This window comes from Trachypithecus francoisi, unplaced genomic scaffold (genome assembly GCF_009764315.1).
Source record: "Trachypithecus francoisi isolate TF-2019V2 unplaced genomic scaffold, Tfra_2.0 Lachesis_group20, whole genome shotgun sequence".
Taxonomy (NCBI): Eukaryota; Metazoa; Chordata; class Mammalia; order Primates; family Cercopithecidae; genus Trachypithecus; species Trachypithecus francoisi.
This window is the reverse complement of record NW_022681466.1, coordinates 13,279,357-13,299,762: the sequence shown is the minus strand read 5'-3', so window position 1 is coordinate 13,299,762 and position 20,406 is coordinate 13,279,357. Positions and strand designations below refer to the sequence as shown.

At 55.6% G+C, this 20,406-nt stretch overlaps 1 protein-coding gene across 1 annotated transcript; it reads left to right on the top strand.

The window, feature by feature from the left end:
- The first annotated feature begins 511 nt into the window (after nt 1-511).
- On the top strand, nt 512-20,049 carry P4HB (prolyl 4-hydroxylase subunit beta). The gene is made up of 11 exons (XM_033182624.1): nt 512-882; nt 1,806-2,012; nt 6,087-6,220; nt 6,399-6,536; nt 15,798-15,902; nt 16,081-16,206; nt 16,582-16,782; nt 17,214-17,334; nt 17,464-17,645; nt 17,983-18,069; nt 19,117-20,049. Exons 1-11 carry the CDS (start codon nt 732-734, stop codon nt 19,195-19,197), a joined length of 1,533 nt encoding a protein of 510 aa, XP_033038515.1. The 5' UTR covers nt 512-731; the 3' UTR covers nt 19,198-20,049.
- The last annotated feature ends 357 nt before the right edge of the window (nt 20,050-20,406 follow it).

Here is a 20,406-nt window from a genome sequence, read left to right as displayed (position 1 = left end):
GCGCGTCGGACCGCGCCGGATATCACAGACAGAGCCCACCGCCGCCCCTAAGCAACGGACCCCACCTGCCAGGGCCGCCGCCGCACGCTTGACACGCGCGCCGGAAATTGCGTCACCCCAGCTTCGCCCGGGGTCCAGGGGGCGTGCCAGTTGGGTACGCGGTCCAGTCAGAATGCAACACGAGGGGTTTCGGAGGCACAGCCGCAGCTCCGCCCCTAGACTGGGAACTCCGCCCCACTGCCACGTTCGACGAAGGAACGCGCAGAGTGCGCGCATCCCTTGGCCAATCAGGAGGCGCAGAGCTCCGGCTACCGAAAGTGGCAGCCATTCCAGACCCGTAGAAGGTGTGGGAGAAAGCCACCAATTAGAAGCCAAGGCAGAAAAAGTTCTCGTCGGCAGCCAATGAAAGGCTAAGAAAGACAGCGAGCGCGAGGTCCTCGGCCAATCCCGGGCGAAGGCCAGGGAGGCCTCAGGAGGGTTTCCGAATCCGGGGCCGGGCCTAGTGTGAGTGTCCAATCCCAGAGCGGCAAAGACGAGCCTCGAAGTCCGCCGGCCAATCGAAGGCGGGCTCAGGGACGCGTGCGCGCCGCGGCCAGCGCGCCCGGGCGGGGGGGGCAGGCGCGCCCCGGACCCAGGATTTATAAAGGCGAGGCCGGGACCGGCGCGCGCTCTCGTCGCCCCCGCTGTCCCGGCGGCGCCAACCGAAGCGCCCCGCCTGCTCCGTGTGCGACATGCTGCGCCGCGCTTTGCTGTGCCTGGCCGTGGCCGCGGCCGCCCGGGTGTACGCCGACGCCCCCGAGGAGGAGGACCACGTCCTGGTGCTGCGGAAAAGCAACTTTGCGGAGGCGCTGGCGGCCCACAAGTACCTGCTGGTGGAGTTCTGTGAGCGCCGGGCCTGGCGGGCGGGCGGGCGGGGCTCGGGGCCGTCGGGCCAGGCTCTGGGACGCAGGCACGGCACGGCCGCCCCCGGAGTCGGGATCCCCGGCGCGCCCGGGACTGAAGGGCGCCCTTCCTGCCCGCCTTGGGGGCCGTGTCCGGGGTTTCTCGGGGATGAGAGCCTGGTTGGGAGCCGGGGGGCCGTCCAGGTACGCGCCCTGCGCACGGCAGTATCTTCCTGTTAGTGCGAGAAGGACAGGATCGACCTGTGTGAGCCAACAGAGCACGCCAGGGTCCAGCCCTGCCGAGTCGTCCCCGGGGGCCGACCCGGAAGGCGCCCCGCTCCTGCCCACCCCACCTTCACCTTGCCACAATAGTCATTCCGATGGTGTCTCGGACGAGAATCCGAAGCCTTCTCACGTCCATAAGGATTTGAGCTCTGTCCCTGGGGTGGGAATCTTGTGCCGGACACAGTTGCTAACTCTGTTGACAGATCGTCTTATTCCCGCACTCTAAGCAACTCAGGGCCTGTGTGCACGGATGTGCATCCCATACTCACAGCCAGTGCTGGTACAGGCCGCCACGTTCACTTCTTCACTTTTGTCTGTACTCTTCAGGGAAATTCTAGAGAGACCCTTGCCTTGGTTGCCTACAGGTAATAAGAAGTCAGCAACCATTGAGAGGTTTGTCTTCCTGTGCTGACGGTGACATAGCAGAGTGGGCGCTGGTGTTGGTTGGTAGTGGTTTGTCGTTCACGGCCTCCGTCCTGATATTGCCCAAGAGCACCAGGCTATCAGCTCAGCCTTGTGCATTAGGAGGGGTTATCTTGGTGAGTAGATAAGGTTTTTATGAAGAGAAGTGCCAGAGGAGAAAGGGAAGCAGTGCCGAGAGATCAAGGCTGCTTTCTAGCATCTCATTTCCGCTTCCAGATGCCCCTTGGTGTGGCCACTGCAAGGCTCTGGCCCCTGAGTATGCCAAAGCCGCTGGGAAGCTGAAGGCAGAAGGTTCCGAGATCAGGTTGGCCAAGGTGGACGCCACGGAGGAGTCTGACCTGGCCCAGCAGTACGGCGTGCGCGGCTATCCCACCATCAAGTTCTTCAGGAACGGAGACACGGCTTCCCCCAAGGAATATACAGGTGTGGCTGTGGCACTGCCCTTGAACTGTCTTTAGAGAGGGACTGGTCTGTCGGCTTGGAAGGGCACGGGCAGCAGTCTGAGCGGTGGGGAGGCCGGGTTCCAGAGGCTTGGAGGGATCCCGTTCCTCAGGCCGGGTTCTCCTGGTTGTGTCCTGAGGGTCCTGTGAGGAAAGTTTTCATCCTGGAAGAACCTTCGAGTAGAGAACCTGTCTTGTCAGGTGCCACTCAGGGGTTGGCTGACTGAGGTCTGTTTGGAGACTGACTAGCGAGGAGAGGGAGACTGGTGCCTTTCTGGCCACATGGGCTCTTTGTGCTGCCCCTCTTCCTAGGAGCAGCAGCGTAGCTGTAGCTCTCGGGGTGACACCTGCTAACTATTGTTTGTAGTGTGCCAGCTGCCGCTCCACGTGCTTGTGTGATTTCTCCTTGCATCCTCTCTGTGAGGCAGGCCTTTCCCAGACAAAGGGCTGAGGCTTAGAGCAGCTGAGTAACAGCATTGTGCCTGTCGGTAGCAGACCTCGAATCTAAGCCCACCCGGCTCTGTCTGTAGCACAGGCCCTCAGCTGCTCATCTGCCACCTCTGAAGCTGCCTTCGTGAAGGCGGAGCCCCTGTGTAGCCAAATCAGTGACTGTGGCAAAAGAAGACTCATCTATAAAACCAGTTCTGTGGCACATCAGATGCACATGATGGGCGGCCTGAAAGCAGTTCATTCCAGTGTTAGCAGGGTTGTCCCCGTAAGCAGGTGTGCCCTGTCCTGTTCTAGTGGCAGCAACTCTGTGGTTGCCTCTTACTTGGCTGTTTTGATGTTCTCTCTTTTTTTTCTTTTTTTCTTTTTTTTTTTTTTTTTTTTGAGACAGTCTCGCTCTGTCACCAGGCTGGAGTGCCGTGTGATCTCTGCTCACTGCAACCTCTGCTTCCCGGGTACAAGTGACTTTCCTGCCTCAACTTCCTGAGTAGCTGGGGCTACAGGTGCATACCATCAAGCCTGGATAATTTTTGTATTTTTAGTAGAGATGGGATTTCACCATGTTGGCCAGGATGGTCTCAATCTCTTGACCTCTTGATCTTCCCGCCTCGGCCTCCCGAAGTGCTGGGATTACAGGCGTGACCCACCGCGTCCGGCCTAATTTTTGTATTTTTAGGAGAGATGGGGTTTCACCATGTTGGCCAGGATGGTCTCAATCTCTTGACCTCTTGATCTGCCCGCCTCGGCCTCCCGAAGTGCTGGGATTACAGGCGTGACCCACCGTGTCCGGCCTAATTTTTGTATTTTTAGGAGAGATGGGGTTTCGCCATGTTGGCCAGGATGGTCTCGATCTCTTGACCTCGTGATCTGCCTGCCTCAGCCTCCCGAAGTGCTGGGATTACAGGCATGATTGATGTTTCCATTTTTTACACATGTTCACTTTTGGAATGGGAAGTGCTCTGTGCAAAGTCACCGTGGTTCTGTCACTAACACTCAGGTTTGCAGATGAGATGAGCACTCCTAAATCCACTTGTCACTGGTGACCGTCTTGTTAGCACTGGCAGAATCCTTCTACATCTGAATGGGGTTTTCCCCATTCGGACCAGGGAGTCAAGGTCAAAGAGGGAAAGGGTCAGCTTTCCTTAGCCTCAGTCTCCCAGGAGGAGTAGGTTTCTTCCCTGTCGTTTGATTGCCTTTGGTGGCATAAAGCGTGTCATCTTCCTAGTCTGGGAGACACGTAGGGTGGGCCATTGGCGAGAACTCCTGAAATGCCTGGGATAAGTTAGGAGGCGGGAGTTAGGTGGACTAGGTGTCAGCCTGTTCCCACAGGTAGAAAAACTGGCACTGAGTTTTGAGTTACTGACCAGCTCTCTTAAGATGAGGCCTGGTGGTGTCAGACTCCTGGGTGAGAACATGTGTGTTTGATTAATGTACATGTCAAAGAAAATTTAGAAAACGCAGAGGGCAGGTTGGCGCGGTGGTTCATGCCTGTAATCCCAGCACTTTGGGAGGCTGAGATGGGTGGATCCCCTGAGGTCAGGAGTTCGAGACCAGCCTGGCCAATATGGTGAAACCCCATCTCTACTAAAAATACAAAAATTAGCCAGGCGTGGTGGTGCGCGCCTATAATCCTAGCTACTCCGGAGGCTGACACAGGAGAATCACTTGAACCCGGGAGATGGAGGTTGCAATGAACTGACATTGTGCCACTGCACTCCAGCCTGGGCAAGAGAGTGAGACTTCATCTCAAAAAATAAAATTTTAAAAATACAGAGGACCAGCCTGGGCAACATGGTGAAACCCTGTGTACAAAAAATAGAAAAATTAGCTGGGGCAGGCCAGGTACGGTGGCTCACGCCTGTAATCCTAGCACTTTGGGAGGGCGAGGCGGGCAGATCACGAGATCAGGAGATCAAGACCATCCCGGCTAACACAGTGAAACCCCGTCTCTACTGAAAATACAAAAAATGAGCCGGACCGGTGGCGGGCGCCTGTAGTCCCACCTACTGGGGAGGCTGAGGCAGGAGAATGGCGTGAACCCAGGAGGCGGAGCTTGCAGGGAGCCAAGATCGCGCCACTGCACTCCAGCCTGGGCGACAGAGCGAGACTCCGTCTCAAAAAAAAAAAAAAAAAAAAAAAAATTAACTGGGGCTGGGCACAGTGGCTCATCCCAGTAATCCCAGCACTGAGAGGCCGAGGTGGGTGGATTGCTTGATCCCAGGAGTTTGAGACCAGCCTGGGCAACATGGCGAAACCCATCTCTACAAAAAATAGAAAAATTGGCCGGGCACGGTGGCTCATGCATGTAATCCCAGCACTTTGGGAGGCTGAGGCGGGCGGATCACAAGGTCAGGAGTTCAAGGCCAGCCTGGCCAACACAGTGAAACCCCGTCTCTACTAAAAATACAAAAATTAGCTGGGCGTGGTGGCGGGCTCCTGTAATACCAGCTACTTGGGAGGCTGAGGCAGGAGAATTACTTAAATCTGGGAGGAGGAGGTTGCAGTGAGCCAAGGTCGCGCCACTGCACTCGCCAGCCTGGGTAACAGAGGTAGATTCTGTCTCAAAAAAAAGAAAAAAAAATTTGTCGGGTGCAGTGGCTCACCTCTGTAATCCCAGCACTTTGGGAGACCGAGGCAGGTGCATCACCTGAGGTCAGGAGTGAGACCAGCCTGGCCAACATGGGGAACCCTGTCTCTACTAAAAATTAGCCAGGTGCGGTGGTGGGCACCTATAATCCCCAGCTACTTGGGAGGCTCAGGCAGAATTGCTTGAACCCGGGAGTGGAGATTGCAGTGAGCCGAGATTGCACTATTGCACTCCAACCTGGGCAACAAGAGCGAAACTGTCTGGAAAAAAAAAAAAAAAAAAAAAACAGTTAGCTGGGTGTGGGGGCACATGCCTGTGGTCCCTGCTACTTGGGAGCCTGAGGTGGGAAGATTGCTTGAGCCCAGAAGTTTGAGGTCGCAGTGAGCCATGATCACGCCACTGCACTCTAACCTGGGTGACAGAGCAAGACCCTATCTTCCAAAAAAAAAAGGCTGGGATTGGTGGCTCATGCGTATAATCCCAGCACTTTGGGAAGTCGCGGTGAGCAAAGTGCTTGAGCATGGGAGTTAAAGACCAGCCTGGGCAACATGGCAAAACCCCGTCTCTACAATAAATACAAAAATGAGCTGGGTATGATAGTGTGCGCCTGTACCCCAGCTACTTGAGAGGCTGAGGTTGGGAAGATTGCTTGAGCCCAGTGGGTGGAGGCTGCAGTTAGCCAAGATCCTGCCTCCAGCTGGGTAACAGTGAGCCCCTGTGTCAAAAGAGAAAACAAAATGCCAAGAGATCAGAGGGAAAAAATGGGTTTGTGATCCTGTTATTCATAGCGAGAATCATCCTCTTTCCTCCCCACTCGCCATAAAGACAACCACAGTCGCATATACACTGGGGTTTAGGAGGCGGGCCGATGACACCAAACCTCTTCCGTGGTGGGAAAACATCTTGCTTAGGGTGAGTTAGGTGTCCTCAACCTGGCTGGCAGAGAGTAGAGACGGGAACAGGCCCGGCATGGCGGGCGGCACTCCCTGTTTGAGAGTGGAACCTACATTTGTTTGGGGTTAGCTGGCAGAGAGGCTGATGACATCGTGAACTGGCTGAAGAAGCGCACGGGCCCGGCTGCCACCACCCTGCCTGACGGCGCAGCTGCAGAGTCCTTGGTGGAGTCCAGCGAGGTGGCTGTCATCGGCTTCTTCAAGGTAGAGACCAGAGCGTCATTCCAGTCTTTCTTTTTTCTGTCATCCATTGAGGAGGGGTCCACGGCCTGCGGCTGGCAGTTCTGCATATGTCCCCCCCGGGCCCAGGCATTACAGGGTCTGCCCCTACTGCTTGGTGCTGTGGGCTTGTGACTATCTCTGCTTTTCCCTCCTCATTCAGGACGTGGAGTCAGACTCTGCCAAGCAGTTCTTGCAGGCAGCAGAGGCCATCGATGACATACCATTTGGGATCACTTCCAACAGTGACGTGTTCTCCAAATACCAGCTCGACAAAGATGGGGTTGTCCTCTTTAAGAAGGTGAGTGGGCCCAGGCAGCTCTGCCCGGGTTAGTTCCGGGGTTGGTCTGCAGAGGGTGGCGTTGCTCTCCTTATCATTAGGGGAACTTTGCTCCTGGCACCTTTGGCCCAGTAGGTATGTTCTGCAGCTTTGCCAAGTTGGGTTGTAAGCAGCACTGACACTTGTGGCCTTTGCATTCAGCCGTGGGCCCTCTGGCCACTCTCCTGCCACAGCCATCCCAAAAGTGCTGCTTTTGACTGTTAGCTTTTTTTTTTTTTTTTTTCCATTTAGGATAAAACATGTAACAACATTTGCCTTATTTATTTATTATTTTGAGACGGTGTCTTGCTCTGTTGCCAGACTGGAGTGCAGTGGTGCAATCTCGGCTCACTGCAACCTCCACTTCCTGGGTTCAAGCGATCCTCCTGCCTCAGCCTCCCAAGTAGCTGGGACTACAGGTGTGCACCATGCCCAGCTAATTTTTGTTTTAGTAGAGACGGGGTTTCACCATGTTAGCCAGGATGGTCTCAATCTCTTGACCTCATGATCCACCTGTCTCAGCCTCCCAAAGTGCTGGGATTACAGACGTGAACCACTACACCCAGCCCCATTTGCCTTTTTTTTTTTTTTTTTTTGAGATGGAGTTTTGCTTTTTTTGCCCAGGCTGGAGTGCAATGGCACGATCTCGGCTCACCACAACCTCCGCCTCCCGGCTTCAAGTGATTCTCTTGCCTCAGCCTCCCTAGGAGCTGGGATTACAGGCACGCACCACCATGCCTGGCTAATTTTGTACTTCTAGTAGACACGGGGTTTCTCCATGTTGGTCAGGCTGGTCTTGAACTCCCGACCTCAGGTGATCGACCCACCTCGGCCTCCTAAAGTGCTGGGATTAGAGGCGTGAGCCACCGCGCCTGGCTGCCCTTTTTTTTTGAGATAGGGTTTCTCACTCTGCTGCCCAGGCTGGAGCACAGTGGTGCAATCTCAGCTCACAGCAACTTGTGCTTCCCAGGCTCAAGTGATCCTCTAACCTCACCCTCCTGAGTAGCTGGAACTACAAGCGCCCACGACCACGCCTGGCTAATTTTTTCGTGTTTTTGGTAGAGACGGGGTGTCACTGTGTTAGCCAGGATGGTCTCCATCTCCTGACCTCGTGATCCACCCGCCTCAGCCTCCCAAAGTGCTGGATTACAGACGTGAACCACTACACCCAGCCCCATTTGCCTTTTTTTTTTTTTTTTTTTGAGATGGAGTTTTGCTTTTTTTGCCCAGGCTGGAGTGCAATGGCACGATCTCGGCTCACCACAACCTCCGCCTCCCGGCTTCAAGTGATTCTCTTGCCTCAGCCTCCCTAGGAGCTGGGATTACAGGCACGCACCACCATGCCTGGCTAATTTTGTACTTCTAGTAGACACGGGGTTCTCCATGTGGTCAGGCTGGTCTTGAACTCCCGACCTCAGGTGATCGACCCACCTCGGCCTCCTAAAGTGCTGGGATTAGAGGCGTGAGCCACCGCGCCTGGCTGCCCTTTTTTTTTGAGATAGGGTTTCTCACTCTGCTGCCCAGGCTGGAGCACAGTGGTGCAATCTCAGCTCACAGCAACTTGTGCTTCCCAGGCTCAAGTGATCCTCTAACCTCACCCTCCTGAGTAGCTGGAACTACAAGCGCCCACGACCACGCCTGGCTAATTTTTTCGTGTTTTTGGTAGAGACGGGGTGTCACTGTGTTAGCCAGGATGGTCTCCATCTCCTGACCTCGTGATCCACCCGCCTCAGCCTCCCAAAGTGCTGGGATTACAGGCGTGAGCCACTGCGTCCGGCCTTCTTTTTCTTTTTTTGAGACAGAGTCTCACTCTGTCGCCCAGGCTGGAGTGAGTGGTGCGATCTCGGCTCACTGCAAGCTCAGCCTCCCGGGTCCACGCCATTCTCCTGCCTCAGCCTCCTGAGTAGCTGGGACTTCAGGCGCCCGCCACCATGCCCTGCTAAATTTTTTGTATTTTTAGTAGAGATGGAGTTTCACCGTATTAGCCAGGATAGTCTTGATCTCCTGACCTCATGATCCATCCGCCTTGGCCTCCCAAAGTTCTGGGATTATAGGTGTGAGCCACCAACCCATTCACTTTCTGTAGTAAGCACTGAGCATCCAGCACTCCCTGGGACCGGGTAGGAGAGAGGGTACAGCCACCTTCCTGGAGTGTGGTGGTGCGGGTGGGTCAGGACGGCTTGCTTCCATGTCCTTGTTCTTGTCACTTAGCTGTTTTTGCAGCCACTTCCTCAAGATAACTCAAGACAGTAGATGCTCTTTACCAGGAGACGTTTTCCTGATATTCCTGAAAGGAAGAGGGTTTTTCTAAATGACACAGTTACCATTGCAGGGTGCCCTGGAAATTAAACATCTGACTAGAAAAAGCCAGTGTGGTGTTGGATAAAGTTGAGGGAACCAAAGGTCTTTTTAGAGCTTTTATTAGAAAGAAGGTTCCGGGCCGGGCGCGGTGGCTCACACCTGTAATCCCAGCACTTTAGGAGGCCGAAGTGGGCGGATCACCTGAGGTCAGGAGTTCAAAACCAGCCTGACCAACATGGAGAAACCCTGTCTCTACTAAAAATACAAAATTAGCCTGGGTAGTGGCACACGCCTGTAATCCCAGCTACTCGGGAGGCTGAGGCAGGAGAATTGCTTGAACCCGGGAGGCAGAGGTTGCAGTGAGCTGAGATCACGCCATTGCACTCCAGCCTGGGCAACAAGAGCGAAACTCCGTCTCAAAAAAAAAGAGAGAAGGTTCCGAGTCTTGTCTTGAAACTTGGGTTCTGGGGGAGACTTTCTCCAGGGCCCATGAAACTTGCGAGCCCTGTTTTGTCACACAGCCCACAGCTCCTTCAATGCCCTGGATGTCTGGCGCGGCCGTTGGGACTCTGTGGACAGTGGTGATCATGTGTCCGCGAAGGCCGGGAGGGCGGTTTCATTGCTCTTGCCTGCCAATGCTCACACGTGGCCATCCATGTGGGCTCCCCATGGGTTAACATTCTGCCTCGATTCTCTGGAGTCCACTAGAGCTGGGCACAGACAACCCCACTTGGGTCTGATGCCGGTTGGTGGGTGGTGCTTTCTTGCCCACCGAAGGTGGCCCAGGTGTCTGTGATGGTGAACATGGTGGTTGCAGGCAGAAGCCCGACCCCCTGTGCTGTGCACACAGTAGTGGCTGCGCTGGAAGTCAGAGCTCGCCCCACAGCTGAGAGGATGAGTCCAACTTGTTCCTTTTCCTCCAGGGTATTAACTTCTATCCCTCAAAGTGAGTGAGGTCTTCCTGTGCGTTCAGTGGCCACAGTGGGCAGCCTGGCTGAGTCAGGTGCTTTTATGTGGCCCGCTCTTGCCTGCTCTTCCCTTCCTTCCCTAGCGGGCACTGCAGCCCAGGAAAGCCTCTGCGGGGGCCGCTGGTCACTGGGACCATGGGTGTGACAGCTTCTGATAGTTCGTTTTGTCTTCTCCACCACCCGGCAGCACCGGGCCTGTTGTTGTTTGAGAAAGGGTCTTGCTCTGTTACCAGGCTGGAGTGTGGTGGTACAATCACAGTTCACTGCAGCTTCAACCTCCTGGGCTCAAGCAATCCTCCCACCTCAGCCTGCTGAGTAGCTGGGACTACAGGTGTGCGCCACCGCACCTGGCTATTTTTTAATATTTTTGTAGAAATGGGGTTTCACTGTGTTGTCCAGGCTGGTCTCAAACTTCTGAGCTCAAGCAATCCTCCTGCCTCGGCCTGCCAAAGCGTTGGGATTACAGGTGTGAGCTACATCACCTGGCCTGCATTGGGCCTTTCTATGTTGTTTGTCACTGTGGCCTGGCAGGGCTGGCCTCCTGCTGCTGTGCCCTGCTAAGGGGACCAGTTTCCCTTATCACAGTAGACCGTGATCGAGTGTGATGTGGCATCTCTGCTGAAACGATGGCAGCCTTGGGACAACTGCGGCAGTGTCTCCTCCTGGCTTCTTGGTATGAGATGATGTAGGCAGCACCTGACACTCTGGAGGGAGCTGGAGACGCTGTTCTGCAGGGTTGGGGGGATTTTCTGTTTCCTGCAGCTGCAGCCCAGTGTTACTCCTGGGCAGAGTGCGAGCCCACCAGTGCCACTGGGAGCCCGGCTGTGATCAGCAGCTCATGTTCCAAAGGATTCCCTCCAAGGGCCTCCTGACCTTGGCTTTCCTGCCTCTTTTTTTTTTTTTTTTTTTTTTTGAGACGGAGTCTCGCTCTGTCGCCCAGGCTGGAGTGCAGTGGCCAGATCTCAGCTCACTGCAAGCTCCGCCTCCCGGGTTTACGCCATTCTCCTGCCTCAGCCTCCCGAGTAGCTGGGACTTCAGGCGCCCGCCATCTCGCCCGGCTAATTTTTTGTATATTTTAGTAGAGACGGGGTTTCACCGTGTTAGCCAGGATGGTCTCGATCTCCTGACCTCGTGATCCGCCCGTCTCGGCCTCCCAAAGTGCTGGGATTACAGGCTTGAGCCACCGCGCCCGGCCTCTTTTTTTTTTTTTTGAGACGGAGTCTCGCTCTGTGGCCCAGGCTGGAGTGCAGTGGCCGGATCTCAGCTCACTGCAAGCTCCGCCTCCCAGGTTTACGCTGTTCTCCTGCCTCAGCTTCCCGAGTAGCTGGGACTACAGGCGCCCGCCACCTTGCCCTGCTAGTTTTTTGTATTTTTTTAGTAGAGACGGGGTTTCACCATGTTAGCCAGGATAGTCTCGATCTCCTGACCTCGTGATCCGCCCGTCTCGGCCTCCCAAAGTGCTGGGATTACAGGCTTGAGCCACCGCGCCCGGCCACGGCTTTCCTGCCTCTTTTTATCCACCTTTGCCCCTCCGGGGAAGATGTAACAGGCTTGGAAGTCTCTGCCCCTAGGACTTGGGCAGGGGTGACGGGTGCTCCTGGCCTGGTTTAGTATCAGCTCTTTGGTGGTCAGGCCCGGTCAGGGTGACGTGGGCACAGCGTGCACAAGAGCAGGAAATGGCACCTGGTTTACTCTGAGGACGCATGAAGAGAAATGGCCAGTAAGAAAGGACGAGTGATTCATTTCCCCAAGTCTCATTTAAGAAGTTCAAGGGGGCCGGACGCGGTGGCTCACACCCGTAATCCCAGCACTTTGGGAGCCCAAGGCGGTGGATCACGAGGTCAGGAGATCGAGACCATTCTGGCTAACACGGTGAAACCCTATCTCTACTAAAAATACAAACATTTAGCCGGGCGTGGTGGTGGGCACCTCTAATCCCAGCTACTCGGGAGGCTGAGGCAGGAGAATGGCGAGAACCCGGGAGGTGGAGCTTGTGGTGAGCCAAGATTGCGCCACTGCACTCCAGCCTGGGCGGCAAAGCAAGACTCTCTCTCAAAAAAAAAAGGTCGAGGGGGCCGGGCGCGGTGGCTCAAGCCTGTAATCCCAGCACTTTGGGAGGCCGAGACGGGTGGATCACGAGGTCAGGAGATTGAGACCATCCTGGCGAACACGGTGAAACCCCGTCTCTACTAAAAAATACAAAAAACTAGCCGGGTGAGGTGGCGGGCGCCTGTAGTCCCAGCTACTCGGGAGGCTGAGGCAGGAGAATGGCGTGAACCCGGGAGGCGGAGCTTGCAGTGAGCTGAGATCCAGCCACTGCACTCCAGCCTGGGCGACAGAGTGAGACTCCGTCTCAAAAAAATAAAAAATAAAAATAAAAAAGTTCGAGGGGAGGGCACCAGTCTTGGTGGCTCACACCTGTGATCCCAGCACTCGGGGAGGCCGAGGCAAGAGGATTGCTTGAGGCCAGGAGTCCGAGACCAGCCTCGGCAACATGGTAAGACTGTCTCTACAAAAAATAAAAGTAAAATAAATTTTTTTGGCTGGATGTGGTGGCTCACGCCTGTAATCCTAGCACTTTGGGAGGCCGAGGCAGGTGGATCACTTGAGGTCGGGAGTTTGAGACCAGCCTGACTAACATGGAGAAATCCCATCTCTAATAAAAATACAAAATCTGCCAGGCATGGTGGCACATGCCTATAATCCCAGCAACTTGGGAGGCTGAGGCAGGAGAATTATTTAAACCTGGGAGGCGGAGGTTGGAATGAGGCAAGATCGAGAACATGCCATTGCACTCCAGCCGGGGCAACAAGAGTGAAACTCCGTCTCAAAAAAAAAAAAAATATTTCGGGCCAGGCTCAGTGGCTCACGCCTGTAATCCCAGCACTTTGGGAGGCCAAGGCAAGTGGATCACCTGGGGTCAGGAGTTCGAGACCACCCTGGCCAACATGGTGAAACCCTGTCTCTACTGAAACTACAAAAATTAGCCAGGCGTGGTGGCACATGCCTATAATCCCAGCTACTCGGGAGGCTGAGGCAGGAGAATCACTGGAACTCGGGAGGTGGAGGTTGCAGTGAGCCAAGATCACGCCATTGCACTCTAGCCTGGGTGACAAGAGCAAAACTCCATCTCAAGAAATAAAAAAATAAAATAATTTTTTTAAATAAAAAAGTAGTTCAGAGGGAATGATGGAAGGCTCACCCAAAATTCTCACTTGAAGAGCCTCAGCCCAGGAGCGCCTCTCTGAGCCTGAGCCGAGGCCGCATCCTCAGCTGCAGACTGACCCCTGGTGGTTGGGCTGCCACAGCCTCTCCATCTTGTGGCCTGAGCACTCCCTGAAGCTGCCGCACATTGTTAGGGATCGCCAGAGCCTCACGGGCATATGGATGGCGCCTTTCAGGATCTGCTGTATTCGAAACTAGAACTAAGAATGTAAAAAATGCTTTTGTTTCTTCTCTTTTTTTTCTTTCTTTATTTTTTATTTTTTGAGATGGAGTCTCACTCTGTTGCCAGGCTCGAATGCAGTGGTGCAATCTTGGCTCACTGCAACCTCCGCCTCTCAGCCTCCCAAATAGCTGGGATTACAGGTGCCCGCCACCACGCCCGGCTAATTTTTGTATTTTTAGTAAAGACGGGGTTTCACCATGTTGCACTAGGCTGCTCTGAAACTCCTGGCTTTAGGTGGTCCCCCGCCTCAGCCTCCCAAAGTACTAGGATTACAGGCGTGAGCCACCACGCCCGGCCTGTTTCACTCTTGTCACTCAGACTAGAGTGCAGTGGTGTGATCTCACTGCAATGTCTACCTACCAGGCTCAAGCAGTCCTCCTGCATCAGCTTCTCGAGTAGCTAGGATTACAGGCAGGTGTCACCACACCCAACTGATTTTTGTTTTTGTTTGTTTGATTGTTTTTTTGAGACGGAGTCTCGCTCTGTCGCCCAGGCTGGAGTGTAGTGGCTGGATCTCAGCTCACTGCAAGCTCCGCCTCCCGAGTAGCTGGGACTACAGGCGCCCACCACCTCGCCCGGCTAGTTTTTTGTATTTTTTAGTAGAGACAGGGTTTCACTGTGTTAGCCTGGATGGTCTCGATCTCCTGACCTCATCATCCGCCCGTCTCGGCCTGCCAAAGTGCTGGGATTACAGGCTTGAGCCCCGCACCCGGCCGTATTTTTTTTTTTGAGACAGAGTCTTGCTCTGTTGCCTAGGCTGGAGTGCAATGGCACGATCTTGGCTCACTGCAACCTCCACCTCCTGGGTTCAAGTGATTCTCCTGCCTCAGTCTCCCAAGCAGCTGGGATTACGGGCACGCACCACCACACACAGCTATTTTTTTGTATTTTTGGTAGAGGGGGGGTTTCACCATGTTGGCCAGGCTGGTCTCGAACTCGTGAACTCAAGTGATCCACCTGCTTCAGCCTCCTAAACTTCTAGGATTACAGGTGTGAGCCACTGCACCCGGCCCGTCTTTTTTTTTTGAGACAGTTTTGCTCTTGTTGCCCAGGCTGGGGTACAGTGGCACAATCTCAGCTCACTGCAACCTCCACCTCCCAGGTTCAAGCCATTCTCCTGTCTCAGCCTCCCAAGTACCTGAGATTACAGGTGCCCACCACCACGCCCAGCTTATTTTTGTATTTTTAGTAGAGATGGGGTTTCACCATGTCGTCCAGGCTGAGTTCGAACTCCTGGCCTCAAGCAGTCCACCCATCTTGGCCTCCCAAAATGCTGGACTTACAGGCGTGAGCCACTGTGGCCAAGTTAATTTAAAACAATAATCATCCCATTACATGTTATCATAAATCACACCTTTATGGAAACTAATTTTTCCCAGACAAAAACAATTTACTGCTAAGTGGTGTTTTAGATTCCTCCAGCAGGATCCTCCTCTCCTGCCCTCCCGCTGTTGCGACACCACACAGCCAGCAGCCTCTGTGAGTCTGTGCTGCAGCACGTGAGCGGGAGAGTGCAAAGGCAAAGGCTAGGGAAGTGTGAGTGTGAAAACAGCTTTGACCGGTGGGGTGCGGTGGTTCACGCCTGTAATCCCAGCACTTTGGGAGGCCAAGGCACGTGGATCATGAGGTCAAGAGATCGAGACCTTCGTGGCCAACATGATGAAACTATCTATTAAAATACTCCATCTGTACTAAAAATACAAAAAAAAAAAAAAAATGAGCTGGGCGTGGTGGCAGGCTCCTGTAGTCTCAGCTACTCGGGAGGCCAAGGCAGGAGAATCACTTGAACCCAGGAGGCGGAGGTTGCAGTGAGCCAAGATCGTGCCACTGCACTCCAGCCTGGGCAACAGAGCAAGACTCTGCCTCAGAAATAAATACAAAAGAAAATAGCTTTGGGCCGGGCGCGGTGGCTCAAGCCTGTAATCCCAGCACTTTGGGAGGCCGAGATGGGCGGATCACGAGGTCGGGAGATCGAGACCATCCTGGCTAACATGGTGAAACCCCGTCTCTACTAAAAAACACAAAACTAGCCGGGCGAGGTGGCGGGTGCCTGTAGTCCCAGCTACTCGGGAGGCTGAGGCAGGAGAATGGCGTGAACCCGGGAGGCGGAGCTTGCAGTGAGCCGAGATTGCGCCACTGCACTCCAGCCTGGGCGACAGAGCAAGGCTCCGTCTTAAAAAAAAGAAAAAATAAGAAAATAGCTTTGACCACATGGGTGCTCTGAAAGGGTTGGGGGCCCTGGGGATGGGCCACACTTCAAGGGTTGCTGGAACCACATGCGCCAGGCTCAAGTTGTGGGTGTAAAACCAGCCGTTGAATTCACTGGCAGCCATAAGGCCGTGGCCAGAGCCAGTCTGGCTGTCAGGGAACAGTCATGTCCTATACCCATTGCTGGGCCTGTGGCTCAAAACCCCACAGGAGGGCAGGGCTGCTGGCTGTTGTGACTTCCCACGTCCAGGGAAATGCGGGCTCAGGGGCTGTGCTCCTGGCAGCAGTGCTCAGTCAGGGCCCCCTTTCTGTCCACAGTTTGATGAAGGCCGGAACAACTTTGAAGGGGAGGTCACCAAGGAGAACCTGCTGGACTTTATCAAATACAACCAGCTGCCCCTTGTCATCGAGTTCACTGAGCAGGTGCGGCTCCCCTGCTGCCCTGCAGCCCCCAGGCTGGGGATGGGGAGGAGTGGGTTGGGGGTAGCATGAGGCTCCCGGTCACCTCTGCTGTCCGCCGTCTAGCATTGGAGGCCATTGGGAGAACATTCTGCATTAATAGCGTGTGACTCAGACCCAGTAACTTAAGTTTATAACACAGACAGCCCCGAAGATTTTTGGAGGTGAAATCAAGACTCACATCCTGCTGTTCCTGCCCAAGAGCGTGTCTGACTATGACGGCAAACTGAGCAACTTCAAAACAGCAGCCGAGAGCTTTAAGGGCAAGGTGAGCTGCTCCTCTGGGTGGCTCGTAGGGCGGTGCCAGGGAACCGTACAACTCTTCCTGAGGTGACAGAAATGTGGGGCCTTCCTGAGGCTGCCTGCTGGACCGGACCGGGCACCCGATTCAGGAGAGCCTGGATGTAGATGAGGGGCCAGCCAGGCCAGACCTCTGCTCCCAGTCACCTGCTGGTCTGGCTGGGCAACCCCAGAGTCCAGGTTGGAGGAAAGGCACCAGGGGCACCATCTGCTTCTGAGCGAAGCCAGGGCTGGAGGCAGAGGCTGTCCTGCCAGCCGTCTCCCGCACCTTCTGAGCGACGTCAGGGCTGAAGGCAGAGGCCAGCCATCTCCCGCACCTGTGCAACCTCCTTTTCTCCCCCAGATCCTGTTCATCTTCATCGACAGCGACCACACCGACAACCAGCGCATCCTTGAGTTCTTTGGCCTGAAGAAGGAAGAGTGCCCGGCCGTGCGCCTCATCACCCTGGAGGAGGAGATGACCAAGTACAAGCCCGAATCGGATGAGCTGACAGCAGAGAGGATCACAGAGTTCTGTCACCGTTTCCTGGAGGGCAAAATCAAGGTGCGGGCACGTCCCGGGCCAGGGGTGCCCCCCAGGTAGAGCTGCCACCTTAGGGTCTCTGGGCTCTCAGTGTCCTGGGCTTCATCCTCAAAGTAAGATCTTCTGATAAGAGGACGGAGCCCAAGGTCGTGTGAAGACCACTGTTGTCACACCCGTGGGGACCTGTAGGAGCCTCTTGGTGACGCTGGTGGTCCAGATGCTCCTCAGGGAAGCCTCCTGGCCGGCGAGGGTGTGGCCTGCGTGGGCTCATTGGGCCCAGCCCACTGGCTCAGCCTTCTCTTCCTGGATTCTTGGCACTGTTGGCTTCCGCGGCTGCCATCCTGGTGATGCCAAGGGCAGCCATGCACCTCAGCCAGGCAGGGGTGAGGGTTGTGGAGCTCTGTGGTCCCCCAGGTGGCACCGCCCCTCACCGTGCCCTGCCTGCCCTCCAGCCCCACCTGATGAGCCAGGAGCTGCCGGAGGACTGGGACAAGCAGCCTGTCAAGGTGCTTGTTGGGAAGAACTTTGAAGAGGTGGCTTTTGATGAGAAAAAGAACGTCTTCGTGGAGTTCTGTAAGTGTTGCCCCTTCTACTTCCCAGGTCCGTGCCACCAGGGCACACGGGAGGTGTGCGGACTCCCGGGGAAGCATCTGCCAGCGACTTTGTGGTCCAGGACACACCCTAGAACTGCTTTCTTTTCAGATGCCCCGTGGTGTGGTCACTGCAAACAGTTGGCTCCCATTTGGGATAAACTGGGAGAAACGTACAAGGACCATGAGAACATCGTTATCGCCAAGATGGACTCGACCGCCAATGAGGTGGAGGCTGTCAAAGTGCACAGCTTCCCCACACTCAAGTTCTTTCCTGCCAGCGTCGACAGGACGGTGCGCCTTCCCTCTAGATGCGGCCAGGGCGGGCCCTGGGAAAGCAATGGTCTCCACGCCAGGCCGGGTGCTTCTTTGTCTGGAAGGAGCCTGGGGCTAGCTGGGTGGGAGAAGAGCTGTGGGAGCTCCTTCAGAAGCACCCACCTTTTTTTCTTTTTTGAGAGAGATGGGATCTCACTATATTGCCTAGGCTGGTTTTGAACTCCCAAAATGCTGGATTCCAGGCGTGAGCCACCGGGCTGGGCCTGCTCTGCCTTTCTCTAGGGAGGAGGAGCCAATGCTGGGAGATTGGTTCTGGGCCAGGACCAGCCCCTGCACTCATCCCTGTCTTCCACAGGTCATCGATTACAATGGGGAACGCACACTGGATGGTTTTAAGAAGTTCCTGGAGAGCGGTGGCCAGGATGGGGCAGGGGATGATGACGTGAGTGGGGTCACAGCCCTGGGCCGGTCTCTGGGATTCAGCCCCGCAGCCCCATGGGACGTGCCCACTTGGGCTTGACTTGTGATGAGAACGGTGCTGTCGGAGGCACGTCTGTGCATCCAGGGCTCTGGGGCTCCACACCTCTACCCAGCAGGGCAAGGGATGTGCTCCCAGCGCTCTGTTGAAACAGCTCTCCCTGGCCAGCACTTCTTTAGGGGGCGAGGTCAAAGACATCTTTAAAAACCAGATTTTGCTTAGAAAACGTTTTCAGACGCATGGCACCGGTTCCTCACATGCTGCTAACTTGGACTCACATGTCCATCCCCAGCCCACTGGCGGAGCCCGGGCACAAGGGAGCAGACATGGGTCTGACGCCCTCAGGAACTGAGTCCTGCCTGTCAGCGCGTGGCCAGCAGCAGTGGTGACGCTGCCGGAGAAGCAGGAGGGCTGGTGTTGGGAGGATGTAGCAGGGGCAGGGTGCTTGGCCATGGTGAGGGAGATGAGGGCGTGGTCAGCCTAGGCTGGCAGGGCTGGCTGGGAGTGCTGGTGCAGAGTGGGAGGTGGGAACACCCTGCCCAGGCTGGGGACGGGGGGCCGCCCCCTTGTGCTGCCTGTGGTCTGTCGCTGGCCAGAGCCTGAGGGTTGGAAGTAGAATGGTCACCCCAGTGGTGACTCTGCCTGAACATCATGCTGGGGCTGTCGTCCCTGCCAAGATGTGGACTCTCTGTAGGCTCCATGGTGCCAAGCTGGGAGGCACACATACGCCTGCCATGCCCAGTGGAAGGGTCTGAGGCTGAGCTGGGACTCCTAGGGTTCCTGACACAGTGGGGACTCTGATTCATCCTGCTATAGGTAGAAATCCCCCAGGCCTCACTCTTCCTGGGAAGACCCCGTGTATCTCGTAAAGACCAGGGTTGGCTGCTCCAGTGGCCGGTGGCCATGTCCAACGTGGCCGGCTGGTCCCCAGTGTGAGCAGCGTGGGGTTCTGGGTGCCGGCAGCCTCAGCCGTTGCAGCCAACGTGTCCCCTGCCTTTTCCTGTATCCCAGGATCTCGAGGACCTGGAAGAAGCAGAGGAGCCAGACATGGAGGAAGATGATGATCAGAAAGCTGTGAAAGATGAACTGTAAGACGGAAAGCCAGACCGGGGCGCTGCCTAGACCTCTCGGGGCCGCACACCCAGCAGCAGCGCACGCCTCTGAAGCCTGCGGCCCTCACCTGAAGGAGGGCGTCGCCGGAAACCCAGGGAACCTTTCTGAAGTGACGCCTCGCCCCCACACACCGTCCATTCACCCCCGTCTCTTCCTTCTGCTTTTCAGTTTTTGGAAAGGGATCCATCTCCAGGCAGCCCACCCCGGTGGGGCTTGTTTCTTGAAACCACGATGTACTTATGGATCTGTCCAGAGCACTCGCTAGAGTGTTCAGAGTCTCGCTGCCTCCCTCCTGCGGGAGGTTTCTGCTCTCTTTGAAAATTCCATTTGTGGGATTTTTAGACATTTTTCGACATCAGGGTATTTGTTCCACCTTGGCCAGGCTTCTTTGGAGAAGCTTGTCCCCCGTGTGTGAGGGACGGAGCCAGACTGGACACAGTCACTCAGTACCGCGTGCAGTGTTGCCATGACTGATCATGGCTCTTGCATTTTTTGGGTAAATGGAGACTTCCAGATCCTGTCAGGGTGTCCCCCATGCCTGGAGGAAGAGCTGGTGGCTGCCAGCCCTGGAGCCCAGCACAGGCCTGGGCCTTCCCCTTCCCTCAAGCCAGGGCTCCACATCCTGTCGTGGGCTCATTGCTTGTGACCACTGGCCTCTCTACAGCATGGTTTGTGGCCTGCTTGAGGCAGAACCAGGACCCTTGACTCCCAGGCGGGGAGGTGGCCAAGGATGCTGGAGCTGAATCAGACGTTGACAGTTCTTGAGGCATTTCTATTTCACAATCTGGAATTGAACACATTGGACAAATAAAGTTGAAATTTTACCACCTGTCCTTGCCTCGGGTTTATGATCTCGCCAAGCCTGGGGAGCTGGGCTGGAATGCTGACGCCAAGGCCATCTGCCAGGCCTTGGTGGGGTCACTGGTGTTGAGAGGCCTCGTCCTGGAGTGAGGTGCAGATGCAGAAACAGGCGCCTGTCTCCCTGGTGGAGCTGTGCAGGCTGGTGGTTCCTGGCGAGGATGCCTTCCCTGCCTGCCGGCTGCTTCACCTGGACTGCGATAGGGCTTCTGTGATTCTGGACCCTGGACGTGGACACAGGTGGAGCCACACGGCCCCACGTGATGCTCACAGACTCCAGGTCGTTCCCTCCCATCCCCGCTGTGGAGTGACGAGAAATCAGGTGGACTC